The sequence below is a fragment of the Phaseolus vulgaris genome, chromosome 11, assembly GCF_000499845.2.
Source record: "Phaseolus vulgaris cultivar G19833 chromosome 11, P. vulgaris v2.0, whole genome shotgun sequence".
In the NCBI taxonomy this organism is placed as follows: domain Eukaryota; kingdom Viridiplantae; phylum Streptophyta; class Magnoliopsida; order Fabales; family Fabaceae; genus Phaseolus; species Phaseolus vulgaris.
Window position 1 is genome coordinate 5868747 of NC_023749.2, and position 24775 is coordinate 5893521.

At 31.7% G+C, this 24775-nt stretch overlaps 4 protein-coding genes across 9 annotated transcripts; 3 read left to right on the plus strand and 1 right to left on the minus strand.

Moving 5' to 3' along the window:
* Nucleotides 1-308: 308 nt before the first annotated feature.
* Nucleotides 309-1085, minus strand: LOC137822406 (uncharacterized). The gene is made up of 3 exons (XM_068627295.1): nt 917-1085; nt 673-835; nt 309-582 (listed from the first exon to the last, which is right to left on the minus strand). Exons 1-3 carry the CDS (start codon nt 1039-1041, stop codon nt 451-453), a joined length of 420 nt encoding a protein of 139 aa, XP_068483396.1. The 5' UTR covers nt 1042-1085; the 3' UTR covers nt 309-450.
* A 1530-nt stretch (nt 1086-2615) lies between these two features.
* On the plus strand, nt 2616-9305 carry LOC137821395 (sec14 cytosolic factor). Its single transcript, XM_068626004.1, has 7 exons — nt 2616-2941; nt 4183-4567; nt 5095-5243; nt 7135-7230; nt 7900-8156; nt 8260-8480; nt 8728-9305. Exons 2-7 carry the CDS (start codon nt 4208-4210, stop codon nt 9094-9096), a joined length of 1452 nt encoding a protein of 483 aa, XP_068482105.1. The 5' UTR covers nt 2616-2941; nt 4183-4207; the 3' UTR covers nt 9097-9305.
* A 3285-nt stretch (nt 9306-12590) lies between these two features.
* LOC137821468 (UDP-glucuronic acid decarboxylase 6-like) lies at nt 12591-18000 on the plus strand. 5 transcript variants are annotated; one of them, XM_068626194.1, is made up of 13 exons: nt 12591-12767; nt 13338-13429; nt 14156-14242; nt 14350-14437; nt 15211-15302; nt 15583-15647; nt 15733-15821; nt 16296-16373; nt 16463-16556; nt 16764-16830; nt 16924-16987; nt 17063-17103; nt 17389-18000. In XM_068626194.1, the coding sequence occupies exons 2-13, from the start codon at nt 13352-13354 to the stop codon at nt 17572-17574; spliced, it is 1029 nt and encodes a 342-aa protein (XP_068482295.1). In that variant the 5' UTR covers nt 12591-12767; nt 13338-13351; the 3' UTR covers nt 17575-18000. The 5 variants fall into 5 exon arrangements, with proteins under 5 accessions (XP_068482295.1, XP_068482368.1, XP_068482523.1 ...); XM_068626267.1 differs by having other exon boundaries at nt 12600-12763; XM_068626422.1 differs by having other exon boundaries at nt 12707-12942.
* A 1714-nt stretch (nt 18001-19714) lies between these two features.
* Nucleotides 19715-24552, plus strand: LOC137821756 (UDP-glucuronic acid decarboxylase 5-like). 2 transcript variants are annotated; one of them, XM_068626540.1, is made up of 13 exons: nt 19715-20027; nt 20443-20557; nt 21038-21124; nt 21206-21293; nt 21497-21588; nt 21841-21905; nt 22010-22098; nt 22975-23052; nt 23164-23257; nt 23544-23610; nt 23696-23759; nt 23834-23874; nt 24090-24552. In XM_068626540.1, the coding sequence occupies exons 2-13, from the start codon at nt 20468-20470 to the stop codon at nt 24273-24275; spliced, it is 1041 nt and encodes a 346-aa protein (XP_068482641.1). In that variant the 5' UTR covers nt 19715-20027; nt 20443-20467; the 3' UTR covers nt 24276-24552. The 2 variants fall into 2 exon arrangements, with proteins under 2 accessions (XP_068482641.1, XP_068482718.1); XM_068626617.1 differs by having other exon boundaries at nt 19831-20020.
* The last annotated feature ends 223 nt before the right edge of the window (nt 24553-24775 follow it).

Genomic DNA, 24775 nt, shown 5'->3' on the forward strand with positions numbered 1-24775 from the left:
AACATTTGTAGTACATTTAACAATGTTGCATATTAAATGTTATAAAATGTCTTACATATTGTCATATGATACGCTGGATCAAATTAATTGGTGTAAATTTGAAGGTTGAAATTGATGAAAATTCATGAACATATATGCAGATACGCTAAGAATAGAAAATGTCATTTGTACTTCCCTTCATTTTCTTTAATTTATTTCCATCGTTTCATCTCTTCTCCATCTTTTGTAAAAAAAATCTATTATCATGTTCAAAATCATATGAATAAAATTTCTGTGAGTTGAACCATTTACAAGGAAGAGTCTGCAAGTGAGAAAAAACCATTTATTGCATGGTTTAGTTGATAGCAATTTTATTCTTTAGTGACCGTAAATACACATATATATATAACTAAATTAACGTAAAAGGCATAATATTTCGCAGTTTCTTCTACATAAACAAAGGGAGAAGACTTATTTGGGTGGTTTCACATGGCTTCCCATTCTAACGACGTTGCCGTCAATATCTCTGACGTACCCAACCTTCTGCCCCCACTCCTTTCCCTCAGGCTCCCTCACAGCCACCGCTCCATTCTCCACCGCACGCTGATCCATTCAATCCAAAAATCAATCAACACAAACACATATCATATTAATTTCATATAATGTGTATGGATTAACAAATAATTATGTTACCTTATAAGCAGCATCAACGTCGGAGTAAACAAAACAAACCTCCATGGGTGGCCTTTCTCCACCAGATCCAGAGTTGTGCACCGCACCGGTCAGATTATCGGTCTCGTGCTGGTGAATCGGAGTGAAAGCGATAGTTGTGTTCCCCGTTTCCAACTCTCCCCATCTAAATTCAAATTAATTAAATAAACTCTGCCTCAAATTCGTAATTTAACTCTGCATACGAAGACAATCACAAATATTTAACCTGTGAGACTCGTCTAAGCGACGAACGTCATAGCCGAAGGCTTTGCCATAGAAAGCCACCGAGGCGGCTACGTCTTTCACGTAAACCACCACGTACCCAAAAACCGGTTTCTGATTCGTCGCCATTGTTACTATTTGATGTGATCGAACTCTGTTCAATTTCCCACCCTCGCTCTCGTAGTTTTATTCTCCCAATCTCGTGACTCAATTTTCATGTACGTGGCAATTCATACGAGACCTGCACGTGGAGTTCATGCGCGTTGTCACGTTACACTGAAATTTATTGAAGAACATAAAATTTGTAGATCAGTAGGTAACTTAGCTGAGTTTTTAGTGGAATGGTGAGTCACTTAAACCAGTATAAATGGATTATGCTCCGCCAGAATTCTGAATCAACTGCTATTTTGGAATTGATTAATGATCTGTGGATAGCAAAAACTAGTTCACATATGACAAGAAAATTATAATTTTTTATGATTGATTTTGAGTGTGTTGTGTTTTTGTAACATAATTATTATAAAAATATTAAATTTAATATTGATTTAAAATTTTGTGAAATGCTTCGGTGCAATACTAAATTACATCTATATATGCTATTATAAATATATAATAAGTAATTTTACACAATACAAATATTTGCTTTTTTATCAATACTTTTTTAATTGAAATGGTGGTTGGAACCAAAAAATTATTTAGATTATTTTTCTCATTCTCACATTCTCTCAAGATTATATTTAAGTTTCTCTCATTCTCACAAGTTTCTTACTTCTTCTTATTCGTTTCACTTCTTGTTAGAATTTCTTACTTCTCCTTATTCGTTTCACCTCTTGATCTTTTCGAAGTTTAAATTCAAATAGTACTTACAGAAGACACTTCGACGCTCAAGTCAATAAAGATATTCAATGCTCGGTTGTCAGAGCATTATGTATGATGACGTACTTGGATTTTTTGGGATGTGTGATATTTATATTATTTTAATGAATCTTTCTTATTGGGTCAAATTAAGGAACTTGACCATATTTAGGAATACATTATCTAACTTTTGATCATGAATTAACTTCACTGACTCTACTTAAATGTAATTGGATTGATGTAAACCATAATATCAGTCGGACTAATAATAGGAACCGAGACCAATGATAGGAACCGAAACATCTCATCAGTCCCTACAAAAATCCTACAAAAATACCTTGCTTAATTTAATGTATTTTTATATATATTTTAGATGTTTATATTAATGGCTAAGGGGATATTGCAAATTAATAAGAAATAAAAAACTATAAAATAATTAAAGTTGCTAGCCACATTTTTTTTATTGTTTTAACTACATTTACGATGCGTGCTGTAAAAAGACCTATATTTACATGCAATTTAAAGGCATTTTAGAGTTTCATTTAGTTTAACATCAAAATCAATTTTACACATTATAGTAACTGTTTTAACATTAATTTATGATTCAATTATTTAAATACATATTTAATCACTATAAAAATGATTTCATTAAATAAACATAAAATATTAAATCAAGTATACCTATTATAATTAATTTGATCTGATCATTTCTTAAAACAACTAATAAATATATTATAATTTAAATAATTTCACTCTAATATTTTTTATTGCACTTAAACAGTAATTATGCAAAATTAAACGATCATGTGATTCACGTCATCAATTATTGATTAATTTAAGTCAAACACAAAAGAGAATCTGCGTTTGGCTTGTCTGATGTCCAAAGATGAAGATCGTCGAGTAACAGATGGACAGACAGTGACGTCTAATTGAACTCATCTCCACCGTCCACGTAGCCACCCAACGTCTGAGAATCAGATTCAGTTGCGCTCCCTCTCCCAAACCAACGATCTTCCACTGCGATGAAAGCAACTCGGAAAGTTAATTAACGAAGAATCATTCGGTGGAAATCGGCGACGAAAGAAGATCAACAACCTTACACCTTCAAAACTCATCACATTACTTTCACTGTATTCCTAATCTCCCAACCTACACATTTACACGTTTCTTTCAGGTGAATCTTCATCACTTTCGGATCGAATTAGCAATTATTCCTGCTTCTATTGCTTCTGTCATATCCTTTGCCTCGATTATTTCTAGCGTCGTTATATATTCACGCATCGTGTTGTTTCTAATTTTAATTTCATACTGTAGTGTTTTTTAAGTTCGCTAATTACAACGCAAATCCGCATTATTTCAATTGAGGCTACTCGTTTTGTCTTTCATGTTTCACGTTTGATATTTTGATTTAAAAAGTTTTGAAGAGTTACTTTGGTGTATTGAATTTGTTAGGAAAATCAGAACTAATTCTCCTTTGTGTAGATACAAAATAGTTACTTGTGTAAGCAGATAATAGAAAATAGAGCAAAATAGAATAATGACATGTTTAAGGTGCGAAAATCTTCTCACTTAAGAAATAAAAACCCACGGGACTTAATCCAGAAAATGCCTACATTATGAAAGTATGATTACAATATTTGTTTCTCAAACTCTATGAGTATAATACTCAATCTCACTCAACTAGGATGAAATACAATGCTTCTCTAGCATTTATCATCTTACTAGGATCAAAATATCTTGAAAACACTATCTTCAACTTTCTAGGTTAAATTTCAAAGTTTTCAAGAGAGATACAATTCCAAGACTTTGGAATGTCCATTACTGAATATATTTTGTCCATCATTGAATATATTCAATGGATCAATTACCAATATTCATTAGTCATAGTCTCCCACTAAATTAAGAAGGGATTTCCAACAGGATTTGGGGTAAGTTTCATTGCGGCTATGTAGATGTAGGCTTGCAGCTTGTAAAAAAAAATGTGCAATAATTTCGTGTTCTCTTTTACTATCTAGTGATGAGGATATTGGAACTGGAATGTTCTAGTGTGACAGGTAGATTTCACTCTGAAGATATTTTATCTGATATTAAGCAAAATGTCCTCAAAATGGAATCTATAGGCACTTGTACAATATATAAAGTTTTCTATAAATATTTATAAGTAAGGAAAGTGACAAGGAAAACAAGAATTAATCCTCTCTGTAGAATATAAACTGGTGCATTTAAATTCTATATAGGGTGCAGAGGATCATAGAGATAACTAAGATACGGAATTTGGTTTTATTTTGTAGAGAAATTTAATGTGTTTATCTTTTTATTTTCTTCTTTTACAAGTGTTTTAAAGGAGTTTATCCAAACAAAACGTAATTGTTGCATCTAAAACTGAAGATACTTTTATGTTCTGCTGTGTGCTAGGGAAACTGACATGCCTTAAGTTTACATGGGAGATAGAGTGGATAATTCTACCTCGAGCATGGGAACTAATTCTAAGGAAAGCAGTGTTATCACTGGGAAAAATACATACAAAAACCTTCTGGTTGCATCACGGCCTAAAGGCTTTGCACAGAGAAACTATGAACAACTTGTGTCATTAACCCATGGTGACTTTGGAAGCAGTGTTGTGGGTCGTGCCACTTTTTTTTTACTCAAAGTTGCTGCATTAGAGACCGTGAGGAGGTTCTCCAAGAGTAAATGCCCGTGTGTATGGCGAGGCCTGCAGGGTCTACAAATCCTTGTCTATCCACCTTTCAAATGGATTCAGAGGTGGGCACCCTTCAGGGGTTTGGTGAAGAGCATGCAGGTTTGTGATTACTAATTTCTGAAGGGTTCATAAAAGTTATATTTGAATGTAATTTTAAAGCATTGGAATATGATAGTTCAGAAAAATCATTACTGTAAATGTGAATTAGCTTGGATCATCGTTTTTAAGTTTTAGAAATTGGTTCATATGATCTGTATTTGTATGATTCTAGGAGATACTTTTTTGGGATTTGAGAATACATTTTATTAGTGGCTTCAATGTATCATGTTCATTAGGAAAGTTTCTCAAAGATAATTTTTTTCCTCCTATTTTTGTTTTATATAAAAAAAAAAGGATTGGTATTGCCGCTATAGAGACTATGCATATGGATTTTCTAAGAGCTTCATGCTTTTAGTATTGTGTCACCGTTAGCAATTATAAGATGTAATGTTTGATATTTCCCTAGGCCACCTTTACTATTAAGATAAAGGAGGACCAAATTAAGGAGTTTTCTCTTTCTGTTTTTTTTTTTACCAGGTTTAGCTATATTTAAGAAACAGATAGCTACTAAATTTCTCTATTACCAGGTACTTTCAAGACCACTTTTAGTGCTTTCGATTGCAACAGTCTTTACTGATCAACCACAATGTAGTGATGGAACATCCGACTGTGTTTCTGATCCTGATTCTGAAGTATCTGCCGAACAATCTCCTGCACAGCCTATCTTGAATACAAGGTATATGATTAGAAGCTTCATGATGCGAAGCTAGCATCTGAGTTATCACTGACCTTTCTGTTCATAATGCTATAGTAGAGGGTTATTTCTTGTAATGCAGAATTCTCTGACATTAATCTGCTTAAAAGATGATAAAGTTGCAGATATAAATTTAGCTTCACAAATAACTGATAAACAGCAACTAAAGAAAGCGTTGGAGCTATCCTACATTGACTAGATTTGTAATGCCATTCAGAATAGTTTTGTTAATGGTAATAGAATTAGTGACCAGTGGTCATCATTATATTTGCCAGGTTTCATTTAGGTTCCTGATTTTTTAGTTGATTCATTGTAATCCATGCTTCTGAAAGTTATTTGTGGTGATGCGGAAACATTATTCTACAGTTCATAAAATGATTGTTTTAGTGTGAGGTACTAGTGTAGTAGTATGTGAATACAATAACCCATCAGTAAAACTGTTTAAAATGGAAGTTTAATTACGATTCGACAACACTGTTACAACTTCTACAACTTAGAAAATTTTTTTAGCAGATTTTTGTTTCAAACTTGGTGCAGTTTGCAGGATTAATAGTCTAACAATACCTTCTTATTCTATGGGTCTTTTGAGTAAATTTCTTCGTAAGAACTTCTAAAATAGAAAAATATGAAGGAAAAATGAAATTAGTTTTTCCATGAACTAATATTAACATAGGCGCTAATGTGTAGAAGTTTTCTCATGTTAGTTTCTTTAAAAGATGATTTTTAACTCATACATAAGTTAATTTTAGCTTGTGGGGATATTTATTTCATTTTTTCTTGTTATCTTTTTCTAAAAGTGTTTATGGGAAAATTTATCCAAGTAGACCCTGTATTTCATTTGGAAAACCAAAGACACGTTTACTTCGTATTAATTCGTGTTTTTATTTTCCATTCTCTTTTAATTTACAAATTTGCCACTTTGTTTTCAAGACATTTCCTGTTTGCAAAGATTTATACAGAAACACTGAAACCAGTTTTATTTATTTATTTTTCTGTTTCCTATACGAATCTTGCAAATTTTTTCCTACCTAGAATTTTCAAAGATAACTTGAACATAAAAACCATGCAGTCTGATTTAGTTGTCGCTTTGCTTTGGACAACTCTGGTTAGACAAAATTGTGTGCACACAACCACAAAGTCGTAGACCTTATAAAATAAGAAATTAGTTTTATCGTTGTTATTTACATATGATGTTTGGGGCTACTCCTTGAAAGTGTTTCCTAAAGTTTGTTGCATTAAAATTATGTGTGCGTATCTTGTATTACTCTTGTTTCAACATGAATGACTTGCTAAGTTCACTGCACTGTGGTTCTACTAATATACAGGGGATGTGACTAGTATGAGAACTGTTTTTATGAGAGTGAGGAGAAAAAATATTAACCTTACAACTATACATAGATGGTAACGGTTAAAGGTTACTTAAAGTCATATAGCTACTTAAAAAAATTTATGTGGCTTTTTAGCTTAATCTTTACTTTCCTTATACATCTAATGAACAATATTTTCCCCTCACTCATAAAATTATGCCTCTCATTTGTTATTTCTCTGTGGCTTTTTATGATCAAATAAAAAGTTTTGGCTGAGAGGCCTCTGATATATTTCTCAGAAAGTAATGTAGGATATTGATGTTATTGAGCCAAACATGTGAAGGACTGTCCCCAAATCAGCTCTTTCAATGTTTCACACGCCATACATATGAATCTCCTACACAATTACTATGTTCTGTTACTAAGTCTTGAGGTGAATAAAATGCTTCTTATGCCCTGCGTGTTTTTCATGATAAATATGAAATTATTATATGGAGCTTTCCATGTCTATAATTCTCCTGTGCAAGTTTCTTTAGTGTTACAAATATTTTTCTTTCCTTTTGCAGTCATTGTGAGATAGATCCTGAAGTTTTAGAATATGAAAACTGGTTGACTCTACTTAATCAAGAGCTGCAAAATCAAGGGATTAGTTTGCCGGAAAGGTATAGATGGTTTCTGTTATGTACTTAAATACACCATTCCAATAAAAAACACTTAAATATGATTCTCACAGAATTCTATTTCAAAACAAGGCTATTTGATGTTCCTACAATGACAGTTATTTTGAAATTTACCTTTTTTCAAAAAGAAAGTTGCACGAGATAAATAATTTATCAGCAATTCAACAATTGTGTTTTGTTTCTTTTCACTAAACTAAACATATATGAAATAATAGGAGTGCTACCTGTACACTCTACTATTGATTAATATTTTTTGAAAACTGAAAAAAAATGAGAGATTTATTAAGATGTGTAATCAACAAAAGATTGTGATTAAAAACAGTGTGTTAGAGAGCATGTTCCTATCATTCCTTTTTTAAATAATCATTAGTAATTGAATAACATTCAATATAATAGCTTTGGATATGCGTGTGCACCAACTTCTTAATTTTATAGTTATTCAATAATTAATAGATCCAGTCATTAACAATGATTGTTAAATTTAGGCCAATTGTTTATGTATTCTCATTCTGATCTTGTATTGTTGTATTTTTTGGGTCAAGTTCTGAAGTTGTGGCCAGCGCAGCCTTATTAGATAGCAATAGCACATTTACTTGCATATTCTTGGTTTCTCCTGTTGCACCGGACCATGATTTAGTAGTGTTTATGCAGAATCAATGATGATGAGCTCCACAGATTTTACGCAGCTTCTAATAATGACTTTTCATGCTTCCTTACCTCAATCAAGAAGACAATACGGTGGCGGGAGAGTTACCGATTTCTTTCAGGAGAAGAGCTGGAAATGTGGTCAAATATGGTGTTCTGGCATGGATTTGATGTTTTGAACAGACCTTGCCTCATTGTAAGGCTTGGGATAGCTTGTCGCTCTTTGGCGTCTGAAGATAGACTTCAGTTTGCTCAGGCAGTTAGTATGTTTCTCTTTTTGAACATGTTGCATTTCTCTTGTTATATTTGCTCTATTGGTTTCATGCTTTAGGTTTATTTATCTTAAAATCAGTGGCTGTACTTCAGTATCACAGGTAGAATACGGAGTCTTGCACTTGGTAGATGCAGACAACCCTCAAATTGCAGTATTGGTGGACTGTGAAGGGTTATCTCCATTGAGAATTCCCATGAAAGTGATGAGATCTTGTTCCTCCCTTCTGCAAGATTACTTTCCTAATCGACTTGGTTGTTTGTTTGTCATCCGACTGCCAGCAATTGTTCGTGTTATTGCCCAGACTTTTATTCAGGTAAACTTTCCTTTCCATTTATTTTTTAGGCTAAAATAGCAAAGAAAGTAGCAATAGGGAAGGTAGTCATGAAGTTGATGCTCATGTAGTGTATGCAGGCATCGCTTGTTCGACTAAATGCAATTTCATTTATCCTTAGAGCCTCTCAAATCTAGATATAGATTCTCAATTTCTTGTTTCTTAGAAAAAATACCGTTGTAAATTTTTTGCTTTATTTAAATGAACTAATTTATGACTTCGAATCTAGGTTTTAAAGCCAGCTACTAAGAAGAAGTTGAAATTAGGGGGAGAGATGTTTCGGAAAGCACTTTTTGACAATTTTCCGACACCACCATCATATCTTGGAGGAAGATGCACTTGCATGAGATGTTCTAAAATTGGCAACTGGGGTATGCTGCAACCTCATTCAACTGGGACAAGCAGAATTGATAGGGAGCAGGAGATCAGTGACAATGGGGGTTTTCCATCACCGCCGTCTAATGAGTTAGATGACCGCCAAGTCAGCAATTCTGACCAGCTGTTGAAAAAGGCTGTCATAAGTTTTCTAGTATTTTGGGTTTTCATAGCTCTTGGTGCTGGAATTTACGATCCTAGTAGTCGTCATTTAGCCCCATAACCCAAGATTGGCCAAATTAGTTTTGTGTCTCTAGTTGAATAAATTTTTAGAGGACACCTCTAGTTCGAAATTTGGAGCTGGCATTTATCCAAAGCTCCGAACAGTAAAGGTGAACTGTTTCAGGTTCTTTAGACAATGCAGTTATGCCTTGAACAACTACATTGTAAAATCCTTTTTTTAGTTTTATAGACTTTGTTTGATCCTCTCAATGCAGTTAGTGATGAATGCAGGTGGGGGATCTTGACAGCAGCACTCACATCAAAATAAATTTAGACACAACTATAAAAGCTTCTGAGAGATTTTTATATTTTTAGGAGAAAAACTTTGAAAAACAATTGTAGCTTGGATATGAATTAGGACTGGCAAATTAGAGAGACATGAAGAAGAGAAGAGAAATTAATTATGCCTCTCAATGTTTAAAGCTTATCAAATGGTTGCAAAAGGTAAAAAAGACATACTTCGAAGAAAAGATTAAGAAGAGCAGCCATTTTTTTTGCAAGCGTTGAAACTGTTAAATTTTCTCTACGCCTTAAAGTTTTGTAAAAGCACTGATTGTGTTCATTCCAACAAATTATTAGAGAGTTTAAACATCGTATAAGTTGAAAGATGTTACTCTTTCTAATAAGCATAATTGTGATTTTTGATCACTTAAACCTTATATTTGTCTTAAGCCAATAGTGACTTAGTTCAGAGAATACTTAGTTAAGCCAAAAGTGACTTGTGGTAAAGAATATTTGAATAGAATAAGTCAAAAGTGACTATAAATCGAAAGAATAGTTAACTAAGTTAAGTCATGAGTGACTTATGAAATAATACTCAGATTAAATCTTTTTGTGAAAGAATATCGATGTATAATTTACGAGGATAGTCTTCCTAATATATTTTTTTTAAAAAGACCATTTTTTTGTTTGGTCTTTTTGTTTATGTAAATATTAATAGAATATTACAGGATATGAACAATATTTAAATTATTTTAAACAAAATTATTTCTTATTAAAAATATTCATAAAAACGTAATGCTTTAAATGTTGGTATTCTTTTTATTAGAATTAAAAAAAAATCGTATTAAAAATATTAATATAAAATATTTAGGCTTTAGATTGGTAGATAAAATAAAGAAAAATGAAACAGAAGAAAAAAACGTAATATTTAATTCATATAAATATAGAAAAATATAATGGATCCTTAATTTCTATACTATAAATTTCAACCTAGTTACTAGTTTCTTAAAAAAAAAAATTAATATAAAAGTAAAATTATAACTAATACCACTCTATTATTTTTCCAAAAAAAAATTGTTTTCTAATTAATATTAGTATTAGCTGTTTATAATGGTGGTTACAATTAAAGATAAAATCTAATTTAAAGACTCATCTTCCACGTCAATATTACGTTGATATCTAGTACTGGTTTAAATGCATCTTCATTATACACGTCACTACGAAAGCGTCATTATTATCATTTTTTTCCCCAATAAATTCATTGACATTTTCTTTTTCAACACTAATCATTTATCACATTATTTACATAAATAGACTTATTTATTATAGTGGATTACACTTAAACTCTTGGACAATCACATTTTGAAAATGAGTTATGGTGATGGTAACAAAAATAGATTGAAATTCAACCCTCCCATTAATTATTAATTATTGAGAGAGAGAAATTTATCCGATTTCTCTTAAATATAAAGGTTGATTTAAATGATATGAAGAAATATATTTAAAATCTAATTTAATAATATAAAATCAATTTATAAGAAGAGATTTCTATCCATATATATTATAAAATATTTTTAATATAAAATCTCCAATAAATAAAGTACTATAACAATTATCAATTATTTAAAATTAATAATTATATAATCAAATTCATCGTAATTTAAAATTATTAATTCTATAACTAATTTATTATTTTATTTTATTTTTTAAAGTATATCCCTTATATTTCTCTCACTTGTTTATAGGAAGAAGGGTGTGAAAGTTAGATACAAATAAAGATGTCGTTGAAAATGATAGTTAATGTCTCTTTCAAACATGTATTTTTTATTAAGCTCGGTCACTTAAATATAAATAACATTAATTTTATTTGTTTTAATTAAAAATATTTTTTAAACTATTCTTAACTTAAACTTGATATAATGAAAAAAAGTCATTCAAATTATAACCATTGGAGGATATTCGGAAAATTATATTATTTAATAAGGTAAAATTAGTTTATATATATATGATAAGTATCATTTACGTTTTTGTTTAATTATAATTAGAAATTTGTCTCAATAATTTGTGTAATGAATTTTTTAAATATTAATCGTATTATTTAACTGAAATTACAATCGTAGTTGAATAATATCATATCTAAGCCTTGCTTTTATTAACATGTTCTTTAAACAAATTAAAATTTTATTAGAATATAATAATTCCAACGCAACCTACCCATTTTGATAATTAGCAGTCCTACTTTTAATGGCTTTTAAAGGTCAGATATATTAAATTTAAATTCCGTGATATTTAAAGATACTTAGTTGATTAAAATTAACATTTTACTAAATAATTGGAAGAAAAACAAATTACCAAAGTTAATAAGATATGTATGAAAATAGTTAGTCAATAAATAATTTAAAACTCTAAACCAACCTGTTGTCAACATATCTACTAAAATAAAATAGATTTTTTTTATATGAAAGTCAGAATTTGAGTTGAAGGTCTGAATTCTCAAAGTGATTTTTGGTAGCCGGAAAGTGTAGTTGAAAAAATAACTCATAAATTTTCTTTTTTCTTTTTTCGGGTAGACTATTAGAGTTTCAAAGTGTCATTCTCGTCTCGATACTACTCTTTTGAGTCTTGGTCGCTCAATCTCAGGTGAATGCCGAATAAGGGTATTTGCAGAAGGTACTACGATTCTCAAATCAGCAAAAATGGTATTCAGCACTCGGAGGTATATAGTGATGATGACGTACCTTATTATTTGAATATGCGATATTTATATTATTTTAATGAACTTACCTTATTGGGTCAGATTAGTGAAATGAATTTCACTTACGGCATATTACCTAGTTAATGATAGTTAGCTTTACTGACCTTAATTTAAACGTTAATGATTTAGGTGTGTCGATCGGCCTACACGTCCATACATGACTCAATCGACTCAGTCAAGAAGACCGAGTTATGGTAGTTGACCGCTCGGTTCATACCAATACAAAATAATATAAGTTATTTTTATTTGATAATTTATATTAATATTTTCAAAGGAATACTTTTACAAACATTCAATATTTCTGAAAACGTTTTTCTTAAAAAAAATCAGATCAGAATTCCACTTGAGACGTTAGTTTTGGGAATTTATTTTTTTGAATAGGTTTATTTGAAGAAGAAAAGAAAAGAAAAGAAAAGAAAAGAAAAGAAAAGAAAAGAAAAGAAAAGAAAAGAAAATCCAACCAAAAAAAGGAAAAAAAATTAAAATAAATAAATACATTAATTGTGTTTGGCAATCTCATCTGCTACAGTGCTGAGAAAACAGATACTTATCCTATACGGTAAAATTTACCTGCGAAGTCCAAAACACTGTAACAAAACCTTATATATGCGTACACGCACTTCTGACAGACACCCACATCTCATTCAAGTTTCAAAAGCCAACTTCAACACAATTATCAAGCTCAACCGCTGCATGTACCCTTTACTTAATGTTTATGCTTTGCTTTCGTACTCTACTTATGCATTTTCAGTTTCACTTTCGCCATCTTTGTTTTTTTTTATGTCTTCAATGTTTGGTATGATGCCACCCTTTTGTTTTTGTGTCATCGACGTTGCATAGGACCTTTCATCATATGTTCTTTAACTTTCCGTGAGTTTGAAGGATCCCTAAATCATTTTTTTCTATTAAATTATTGTTGGGTGTGGAATTAACTAATTTAAAAATCTAATTTTTAATTTACCGTTTGGTGGGAAATTTCGAACTCCTGGATCTTCTTTCTTCTATAAATTGTTGGCTGATCATGGAGTGTTTGGATCAGATCTGTGATTTGGGGTTTTGAATTTGTATATTTTTTTGCTTGAGTCTCAATCAGGTTCATTGTTAGCTCTCAATCTCTTTTTTTCTTTCGGATGTAGTTGAAGTGTCTGTTGTTACTAATTACTAGATTTGGTTTTGAAAAACTTTGCAACTTAACGATTGTGTGTATAGAGTACTCACTTTGAAATTTTGACCGTTTGGAAATTGGTTCTGCATTTGAGTTGCAGAGGGTTTTTTGACCATGGCAACGAGTTCTTCCAATGGAGCAGCAAAGCAACCTCCCATGCCATCTCCCTTGCGTTTTTCCAAGTTTTTTCAGGTGAACTCTACTCTTCCATTGTGTTTATGATTGTTGTTTGGATCATGTTATGCAAATTTCTTGTCAATTCACTTTTGTTACAAATTGATCTCTATTGATAAGACCAATTGATCATGACATGTTCTACTATAAAACCATTTATTTCCAGATAAGTGGCTTAACTTACCTGTGCTTGTCAGATTTCCCTTTTTGCTTTTATGAATGAATCTTTATTCGTGGTGGTGCTGATTCCAATTGTAGTTTAGAATAAAGGAACATAAAATAATCATAATTTTTTAATTGGCTAGAATTTTATTTTAGAGTAATTCGGTACATTTAATGTCTGTTGGGAACATGAGTTCCTCAATTCAGATCTCTCTGAATGTCAACTTGTGCGCTGGTTTGATCTTGTAGCTGTTGGCATTTTAGTTTAAATCTCAATGCTTACTCTTGTCTAAATTTATGTTATGATTGCATTCTTCTGCTTGTCAACTCCTGTTGCCAATCAATCAATTAAAATGTATGCCTTTTCCACTTATAAATTACACTTTATGCATTCTATTGCACACCACAGTTCAGCTCATTTGGTACATGTTCCTAAAACATCGTATTACATCTCAATATCTAGAGAACACTGACAACCTGAACACTTCTCTTGCCAGGATATCTTCTTTTACTTAATCATTTTTTCCCCTTTCCTTGTGTGAACTCTTGGTTTTACAATGTTACTTTCATCTCTGACAACAGTCCAATATGAGAATTCTGGTTACCGGAGGAGCTGGATTTATTGGCTCTCACTTAGTTGACAGACTGATGGAAAATGAAAAAAATGAGGTTAGGATGGTTGATATCTTTCTGTACACAGTTTTGAAGTTTATTAGTTATTCAATGAGTGCTATAAAACTTTGGAACAAGATGTGACAATATGTTTGTCTAATCAGGTTGTTGTTGCTGACAATTTCTTCACTGGATCTAAAGACAACCTTAAAAAATGGATTGGCCATCCAAGATTCGAGTTAATTCGCCATGGTATAGTTTTATTATTTTCTTCATTGCAATCCTCCAATTTCTGACTTTCCTTTCTTCCCACCTTGTAATGTGTGTTTGGCTTCTTAATTTTAGTCATCTAGATTGTGAAATATCTTCAAGACTGTGATAGATCATGCAACAGAAGCTTGTTGGTTATTAATGAAGATATTAAATTAAAAAATATATAAATTTTCAAGTAATACACCAAATCAGTACCTAAAATTATAAGCATCAGTCAGTTAATCCTTGATATTGTGAAAAAGAAACTTTAGCTACCAACTCTCACAATTGTCAACTATTTAGTCTCTAAAGTATGCATTATCAGTCAATTTGGTCCCTAACATAAATGAATCAATCAATTTAGTCCTTATCAGTGAACTTAGTCGGGTATGGGAACCAAATTAAATGATGATGCACAACAAGGCCAGGTACTAAGTTGACTTCTGTGCTTTAAAGTCAGGGAGACAAATGACTATAGTTGTTAAATTAAGAGATCAAATTGACAGATTCTTAACATTAGGAACTAGAGGGACTAATATTTGCTAATTTTGAGGACTAAAATTTAGTTTTCCTAATGTTAGGAAATAAAATGACTTGTGCTTGTAATTTTAAGGATTATTCCGATGGTTTATTCTCAAATTTTCTAAATCAGACACCAGTAATGTTGTTCAACACAACATGAATGATAATGCTATCATATGCAGAGTTTCTTCTCTGTTTCTAGATGTGTTTTTATTTAATTAGAAGTATATACTTTTCTTTTCCCTGAACAGATGTCACAGAGCAATTGTTGATTGAGGTTGATCAAATCTATCATCTTGCTTGTCCTGCTTCTCCAATTTTCTACAAATACAATCCTGTAAAGGTGGGCTTCTTAGAATCTACTTTTGTATTTCTGTCATTTACCACGCTCCTTGTCAGTTCTCTACACGAGTTACTTCTTGCACAGAAGTAGTTTGAAGTCCTCCCAGTGCACCCCTGGCTCTATTGCAGATTTAACACGGGAATTTCATATATATTGTTATAATGTTTCAATTGTTAGTCTGCTTATTGATTCAACTGTGTTTATGACCTACGCATTGGTTGATTTCTCTCTTATAGCGAATTTTGAGAAATAATCTAACAGTTACAGTAAAACTTTACAGACAATAAAGACAAATGTGATTGGAACACTGAACATGCTTGGGCTCGCTAAGCGAGTGGGAGCAAGGTTATCTCTTTTTCTAAAAGATAAATTTGATAAGCTAAATCATTACCAATTGTTGATTTTACCAAGTTTTAATTTTGATTGACAGGATTTTGCTTACATCTACTTCAGAAGTATATGGAGATCCTCTTGTGCATCCACAACCAGAAAGCTACTGGGGCAATGTTAACCCAATTGGTACATACACATCTCATTCTCAATCCAAACTTGATGTGTCAATGGCTTCATAGTGGGGCCAATACTGATTTAGCTGAGTTCATCATAATGTATACCTCAATGTTTGGTTTTCACACTTCAAAATAGTTTTTCATTTTGAACATGCATTTGTTAATGAGCATGATCTGAAAGCTGCAAGTATATGATCTCTTTGAATTATACCTTGATAAGATCTACAGTATTCACATATTTTCAAAGCTGTAGGAACTTAGAATGTTCATTGATTATAATATATATGCCATATCTGTTGTTCTATGTGACTCGGTAAAATTTGATTAGGGGGTGGGTTAAGAAACATTTTTCCCTAAGTGTTGGGCTCACGATGTGAGATTCTCCTCAATTACTTGTTTAGTATATTGTAATAAGTGTTGTTAAAAATATGTTGTGCTGAAACTTGTGAGGATATAGCCTAAACATAAAAATGCGTGTGTACAGGAGTTCGGAGTTGTTATGATGAGGGCAAGCGTGTTGCTGAAACTTTGATGTTTGATTATCATAGGCAGCATGGAATAGGTAATTCCTTTTTCTCATAGACAATACAAGTGATGCATTGCCGTTAAATATTAACTTAATATGATTTTCCTTTCATATATTTTTCTCAGAAATACGCATTGCAAGAATCTTTAACACATATGGACCACGTATGAATATTGATGATGGTCGTGTGGTCAGCAACTTCATTGCTCAAGCAATTCGGTAAATCCTTTAACTTTATAATGTTATAGGCAAGATGGAGAAGCTGATAAATTAATTTTTATGACTAACATCTTCTGTAATCAAGTATAACGATTTATTCAAGTACACTAATAAAAAAACTCAACCCTTATTTATAACCGTATGAATTATATGCTTCTTGAGCCTGCTCTTTATTTGTTGCTTATCATGTGCATTTTTGTGTTATAGTGGTGAACCCTTAACTGTCCAAGTTCCAGGAACTCAAACTCGCAGTTTCTGCTATGTCTCTGACATGGTATATTTGCTACATGGTTCTCATTTGTATATTATGATCTTGAATCAAGAACTAGGTGTGATTGACTATGATTATACATTTGAAATCTATTAGGTTGATGGACTTATACGCCTGATGGAAGGGGAAAACACTGGTCCAATCAACATTGGGAACCCAGGTTGTATCACAACTGAGTCGTTTGAGCTCTGATTTTTCTGCCAAATGCTAATGTTTTGGTACTTTATTCCTCCAGGCGAATTTACAATGACTGAACTTGCCGAGAATGTGAAAGAGGTCAGTTGTAACTTGCATTACAAACCATTTAAATTCTTGGACAATCCCACACCCCTCTTATGTGTCAGTCTGGTCATATTATAACTGCAAGATTTAAACAACAGTTTGAACCAAGGAATTCTTTGATACCGAATTACGAACATGTTTTCGTGAGAGGGATAATACATGTGCTTTGCAATATGCAATCAACAAAGTAATGTGGGAGAAAGAAAGCACTTTATGTTTACCCTGTGGATTAAAAATGGAATTTTGGTGAAAATTTTGATTTATGGCTTGGTTTTGCAGCTTATTAATCCAGCAGTGGAGATAAAGATGGTTGAGAACACTCCTGATGATCCTCGTCAGAGAAAACCAGACATAACAAAAGCAAAGGAATTGCTGGGATGGGAACCAAAGATCAAGTTGCGTGATGGCCTTCCTCTTATGGAAGAGGATTTCCGTTTGAGGCTTGGGGTTCCCAACAAAAACTAAGCTTGTTTTATTCCTACACTTCATGTCATAATGAATATTTTCATAGAATCTGGATGATTATGTTACTTTTAAGATATTTTATACTGAAAGTTATGGAGAGGAAGGTTAGAACTTGCAGCCATGAACACTAGAACTTGCACTTCAGTTGATCCAATATGATGATGATCGCTTCTCCACCCAACTTCTCTTAAAAATGCTGTTGTTGTGAGTTGAAATCTTTTTCAACTCAAAACTAGCTATTGCAAGTTTTCTTTCAACTTTCTTTTTCTATTGTATGCTACTGTAGGTGTCTTAATGTGTTCTTTGTAGCAAAATAAAATTCAGATTGCTGTTGGGTGGGTTGAGCTTTGGATTTGAGGAGCTTTTGTATCTCCTCTACGAATAAACTTAAGTTCTGTTCAATTGAATGTGTTTCTTGTGAGCTTAGATCCATTTTTTTAGCTTTTATGATTTTTTTTCTTGTTTTCCCTGTTAGTATCATCATTGATGAAAATATAAACTATTTTATTTATTATTTGTTTATAATATTATTTAAATTTTAAATAAACATAAAATGTACGAGATGTTTACTAGTGCATTTTTAAAATATATTTGATTTTGAACGTTTAAAAAAACACTTCTCTAAATTGGACTTTCCAATTTTATTTAACTAAATCCCTTTTATAATAACATTTTTTATAAAAATAATCGTTTTATATTTTGGTAAAATTATTTTTGAAGTAATTACCTTTAAGGAATGGATTACGAATTACTTGTATTTAGATGATAAAGTATAATCATTTGAAATTAAAAATATAAATATGTTAATAAATAGACATAAATGTTTTTAGTTTACAGTTTCTGTAAAATTAAAAGAATATTTACTTTTTTAATAACTAAAAATATATTATGTCTAAAAAAAATTATTAAATATTAACTAATTTAAAAATAAATAAAAAATAACTAATAATTATATTTGTTAAGTTAAATATTATTTTATAAACTAAAAATTTATTGGTATTTAAAATAGTTTTTATTATTAATAAAAAATATAAAATAATTTCTAAATTTTTATTTAATATTAATCACCAATATGTTAACTACTAATTACTTTATATTTTAAATTATTATTTTAATTAAATTAGTAATTAATTAAAATTTAAAATAGTTAATAATTAATGTTAAATATTAATTTATAAATTATTTTATACATTTTTATTAATAATAAAAATTATTTTAGACATCAATAATTTTTTAGTTTATAAAATAATATTTAACTTAGTCAATTAAATGACTAATTATTTTTTATCTCTAATTAATTATATTTTGTATCCTTTTTCAGAATATGTACTAGTTCTATATTCAATGAATTAGTGATAAAATAAATGGAGAAATGAATTGTATAAGTTTAAGTTTTGGATTATTAATTATTAGGAGTGGAAGTTTGTAAGTGTTGGAGTTAATAAGTCACATTTGATGAATTATTTTGATTCAAATATGTTGAAATTATATTGAACATTCAGGGTAATTCTACTAATTAGTTTTCCTCTATTTAACATTCTAAGGAACGATCATAATTAGATTACGCATAATATGAAATTTTAAAAAATGTAGTAATTCTTTAATATTTAGTGGTTGATTGCATTATGTGATTGTAGACTCTTTGTTAACTTTCTTGGAAGAAAAAATCACATTAAAACGAAGTGTAGATATCAAGTTATAACCTAAATAATATTAAAATATATGTTAATTCCAATATAATTAAATTAAGGACCAAACTCAAATAGTAAAAATGGTCAAAATCAATTCAATTATGCACAAGTTAATATATTAAATATAAAATAAAATATAGACAAAATTATTAATTTATTGTTTTTCCATTATTACGTATTTTTGTATTTTATTTTTTAATAATATTTTGTTATGTGAATACGTGAGCGTGATCCTAATTGATATCTTAAATAATAATGATGCTAACATAAAAAAATTTAAAATAATATGGATGATATACGTGTGTTGTGTGTGTAAACTTGTTTCCTTAAAACTATAATAAAAGGGATAAGAAAAAACAAATAATTTAAAAGATTAAATTAAAGTAATTGAGATCCCAATGTGTTTCAACTGAAGAAAATATTTATGGATAGAATCAGTTAGTTTGTAATTATTTTAATCTAAACCCAGCCACAAACAAACAAATCTGGTGCTTTTGTCTTGTCCCGATCCACGTGAGCCCATGCAACTCTCCTGAAGAGACGTGGCACCCAGCAATATTCGCTCAGTCTCTCAAACAAGCTCAAGAACCCCAAGCTCTTTCATGCGTGCCTCACTCTAAGTCTGTGATTCACATCACAATCACAATTTTATTTAACAAATTGCATTCACACAATTTCCAATTTCCAATTTCCTTCCCCTTGCTTACTCAAATTCTTCACTCTCTTCCATTTGCTTAACCTTCAATTCCGATCAGGTATTAGGTAATTTTCTTTGCATGTGATTTTTATTTCCCTCACTCCTTTCGTTGCCTTGGACCTATCATTTTACGTCCTTCAACATTCCCTCAGTTTTGAGGTTTCCTCCTTTTATTTATCGAATTGAATTTGTAAATGTTTTCGTTTTGCTTAGTTTTGCATTTGGTGCAAGAATCTCCCGTATTTGGATCTATATATAGTCTCGTTCATGATCACCGTGTGTTTGGATCAGAAGAGTGGGTAGGGTTTTGGATTGGGTTAGGTTGTTTGGTTTTTCTATGAAGCAAGCGATCAGGTTCATTGCCTGTTCTCTTTCCCCAATAGGTTATTTTATTTGATGGCACGAATATTTTGATAACTCGCTACAATTATTCGATCCGTGCTGAGAGGAAAACGGTTAACCTCTTTGAAATTGGTGCAGGAGTTGAACTTCAAAGGTTTTTGCAATGGCAGCGAATTCTTCTCATGGAGATTCCTCTATGTCACCGAAGCAGCCTCCCCTGCCATCTCCCTTGCGTTTCTCCAAATTCTATCAGGTGCACCGTTGTTTTTTCTATTTTACGATTTTCTTGCCAGTTGTTCTTATTGTTATTGTTACTTGATCGTACAATTAAGATTTGTTGTTAATTAGCTCGGTAGATTTATTTTTCATATTCAATGGTATATTTTTTTCAAAACAAATATAATGGATGAACTTTATTAATTTAAGTTTGTTTTTTTGGCACTTCAAAGCAGTACGGTCTGCTGTTTTCATAGAATGCAGTCACTGAACCTTTAGAAAATCGAAGCATAGGAGCTTACCCTGCAAAATGGCTACAACTCAGTTATTCTGAGGAGGATATACTAATCCATGAAACTGAGTTGTTGTTTTTTTCATTTATCTATTATCTCGTATACCTTTGGTTCAGAAGTATGTGTGTATGCCAGCAGGCATGCATCTTACAACTGTTGATTGAAATTTGTCGTGTGATTATAAAGAAGGATTTCACTAACATTTCTTTCATTCTTGACAATAGTCTAACATGAGAATCTTGATCACCGGAGGAGCTGGATTCATTGGTTCTCACCTAGTTGATAGATTGATGGAATGTGAAAAAAATGAGGTTAGATAATTGGTTTATTCTGATTTTTAACAGCTTTTTTTCCTTCAACTATTATATTTTGTTGACATAACTTCTAATCAGGTCATTGTTGTCGATAACTACTTCACTGGATCAAAGGATAATCTAAAAAAATGGATGGGCCATCCCAGATTTGAGCTGATCCGTCATGGTATAATTTCAGTAGTTATGTTTTAGATTTCAGCTCTTTCATTAGTCAACTTCAGTGTTGCTCAGTTTCCTTGCTGTATGCTATTCTTGAGCAACATTATCAGTGATACTTTAGTTTACTTTGTATATTATGTTTAGAATGTCTTAAAATCTGTCTGAAAATCAATAATGCTGATGCACATTATCGTTATGATTCCTGTGTAGATATCACTGAACCTTTGGTGATTGAAGTTGATCAGATCTACCATCTTGCATGCCCTGCATCTCCTATATTCTACAAATATAATCCTGTGAAGGTATAGTTTTGATTCTTATTTTTTCTGCATTTCATTATCTTTTGGTTAGCATGCTAACATATTTTTCGCAACTGCTGATGGTTTTGCTTTTAACTTTCGTTTCATAGTCATTGGCCCATTATGTTGCTTTCTGCAATCTACAGTATATTTATTCTACAGCCATTTATCTATTATTATTCATTTCCTGAAAGTTCTGTTTTTCTGCTGATCCTTGAGAAATTATCTAATGTCAGGAGATAATAATTTTTGCAGACAATAAAGACAAATGTGATTGGCACACTGAACATGCTTGGGCTTGCCAAGCGAGTTGGAGCAAGGTTGGCAAATTTCTTTGGAATTCAATAATTTCAACTTCTATCACCTTTTTAATTTTATTTAATTTGTTGTTTTGGTGAAGTCTTACTACTTATTTCATTGTCAGGATTCTACTTACATCAACATCGGAGGTATATGGGGATCCTCTTGAGCATCCCCAAAAAGAAAGCTATTGGGGAAACGTGAATCCTATTGGTACATGCTTTTATCTCTGTCTCCATCTCTATCTTTTTGCTTCTTAAGTGAGATTGTATTTCTGCTAGTGATTGTGGAAGATATCTACACTGTATAAACCATGGAAACCTAATCTCTTATTTAGTAGTGGCTTATGGCTTGAATTTATTTTTCATGACAAACAATAATTAGTCATGGACTTAAGAAGCTAAAAGCATTGAAATTTTTAAGTGTGTGTGGACCGTTGCTTTTCCACATAATCATTAACTATTTGATGCAAAGTTGATCCTTTTGAGTCGATGAAATTCTTTTAATACAATATTTTGGTAAATGTGATCTAAGCACTGGATTCTCATTGTTAGATACTAAGCTAATGCACACAGAATTGAAAAAAAATATGACTTATTTAGTAACATTGGGACTAATAAAAGCCTTTTACAACGAACTGGAGAAAATTCAGCATTCACGTTCAACAACCCTTACAATGTGGAAAACTAAGTAGAATGGATCCAACCTACAAATAAGTCCAATTATTCAGGACTTTATTAGTAATAAATAATAAACTGAGTTTACTAAGAAACCTTATCCTAACATATCCTTCCCTAAACTTGATTATGGTTGAAGTTAGGAACCTTGCAAGCTCCCAGTATCTTGCTCAATTTCATGAATAGCTTGAGTGGTTAAGTCATTATGTCTTCCACTTCATTAAATGAACCACAATGTACCAGCTTCACCTTTCCATCATTGCTGAGGTTACTTAAGAAATGGAATCGATATGCTTACACCGCCCCTGGAAAACAACAATTTTTGAAAGCTCGATGGTAGAGCTCTTGTCACAAAATAATAAACTGATTTGACTAACAAAAACATCATCCTAAATTCCTAATATGTCTACAGGAGTTCGTAGTTGCTATGATGAAGGAAAACGTGTGGCTGAGACCTTGATGTTTGACTATCATAGGCAGCATGGCTTAGGTAATTTATGGTCTTCTTTCCTTCATAATTGCCTATTCTTCTTTGTAAGGTATAGTTGGTACAAAGTTTTTCTTTGTAATTTAACCGACTTTTTGTATTCTTTCAACATAGAAATACGTGTTGCAAGAATCTTTAACACGTATGGGCCGCGCATGAATATTGACGATGGGCGTGTTGTCAGCAACTTCATTGCTCAAGCACTTCGGTAATTAAGACTTCTTTTATTGTTTGTGGTTTATATGCTGCAGTATTATTTCTACATGGGTTGTTTGATCTGTTAATCATGGCCCGCGTTGAGGTCTTTAATAGAATGTGTGATGCGAGCAACCGGGGGGGGGGGGGGGGGGGGGGGGGGGGTGCAGTCACTTCACTAGCATCAATTATTGATTTCATTATTTTAATACCTTGATTTTGTAGACTAACCGTGTCTTCTTTTTCCGTCTTCCCATTTCTAATTTGATGCTTATCTCAATATCTTTGGTGTGTTTTAGTGGTGAACCCTTGACGGTCCAGTCTCCAGGAACACAAACTCGCAGTTTCTGCTATGTCTCTGATCTGGTATATATCCCATAACGTATGCACATATCTCTTGCATTGAGTTGCTATTAGTATTTAATAAGCTAATTACGTTTTATTGTGATAGGTCGATGGCCTTATCCGTCTCATGGAAGGATCCGACACCGGGCCAATCAACCTTGGAAATCCAGGTTACATTTATATTGCAAAACATCTTTAATTTATTTTCCCTTATTTATTTGCCTAACTCTCTCTGCCTTTTCAGGTGAATTTACAGTGCTTGAACTTGCTGAGAAAGTGAAGGAGGTTAGTTCAAAGCTTATTAGCGTTCACTTCTCAAGTTTCGTTCATACTTACGTTTTATGAGTGTTAATGTGATTCAAAACTTGGTAACCACGGGAGGGAACTGTTTTAAGGGGAAGGCTGCATGTTTTCACAATACAAGATTAGTGCATGCCATCTACACTAACGGAATTATCGTAAAATAGTTTTTAATTTATGCTTTTGTGATTGATATGCAGCTAGTTAATCCAGGTGTGGAGATAAAGATAGTGGACAACACTCCTGATGATCCCCGACAGAGAAAACCAGACATAACAAAAGCAAAGGAGTTACTTAACTGGGAACCAAAGTTTAAGCTGCAAGATGGTCTTCCTCTTATGGAAGAGGATTTCCGTTTGAGGCTTGGAGTTGTCAAAAACAATTAACATATTTTTGCTCCTTTTAAATAAAAGTCAGAATGGGTAGATAATAAGTGGGATGGATTACTAAGATTTCACAATTTTCCTTTCATAATTATGACAAGTGTCAAAGACCCTACTCTTGGTTTTATTTGACAGAAAACACTGCAGCTATAGTCTCTGCAAATTTTGCCGGTAGAATTATATTACTGAGATAAAATTTCTATTGAAAAAAAAATCCCTCTCTTTGTAGTTCTCTTGTTAGATGTATTCGTGATATGATATTTAAGTACTCTTTCTTGCACAAGCATTACTTTTTATTTCTTTTTGTGTGTACTAATAAGGATTTTTTATCAAATAGGTATAATTTCATAGATTAATTATGATAAAATATTAAAAGATTAATGAAATGGGTTAGTCCTATTTGGAAGAAGTTGTGTCAAGAATTGAAGTGATGTTAAGGTGTTCTCTTATTATATTTTAACTAAAATCGTATTACCTTGTCATAATTTAATATTTTTTAGATT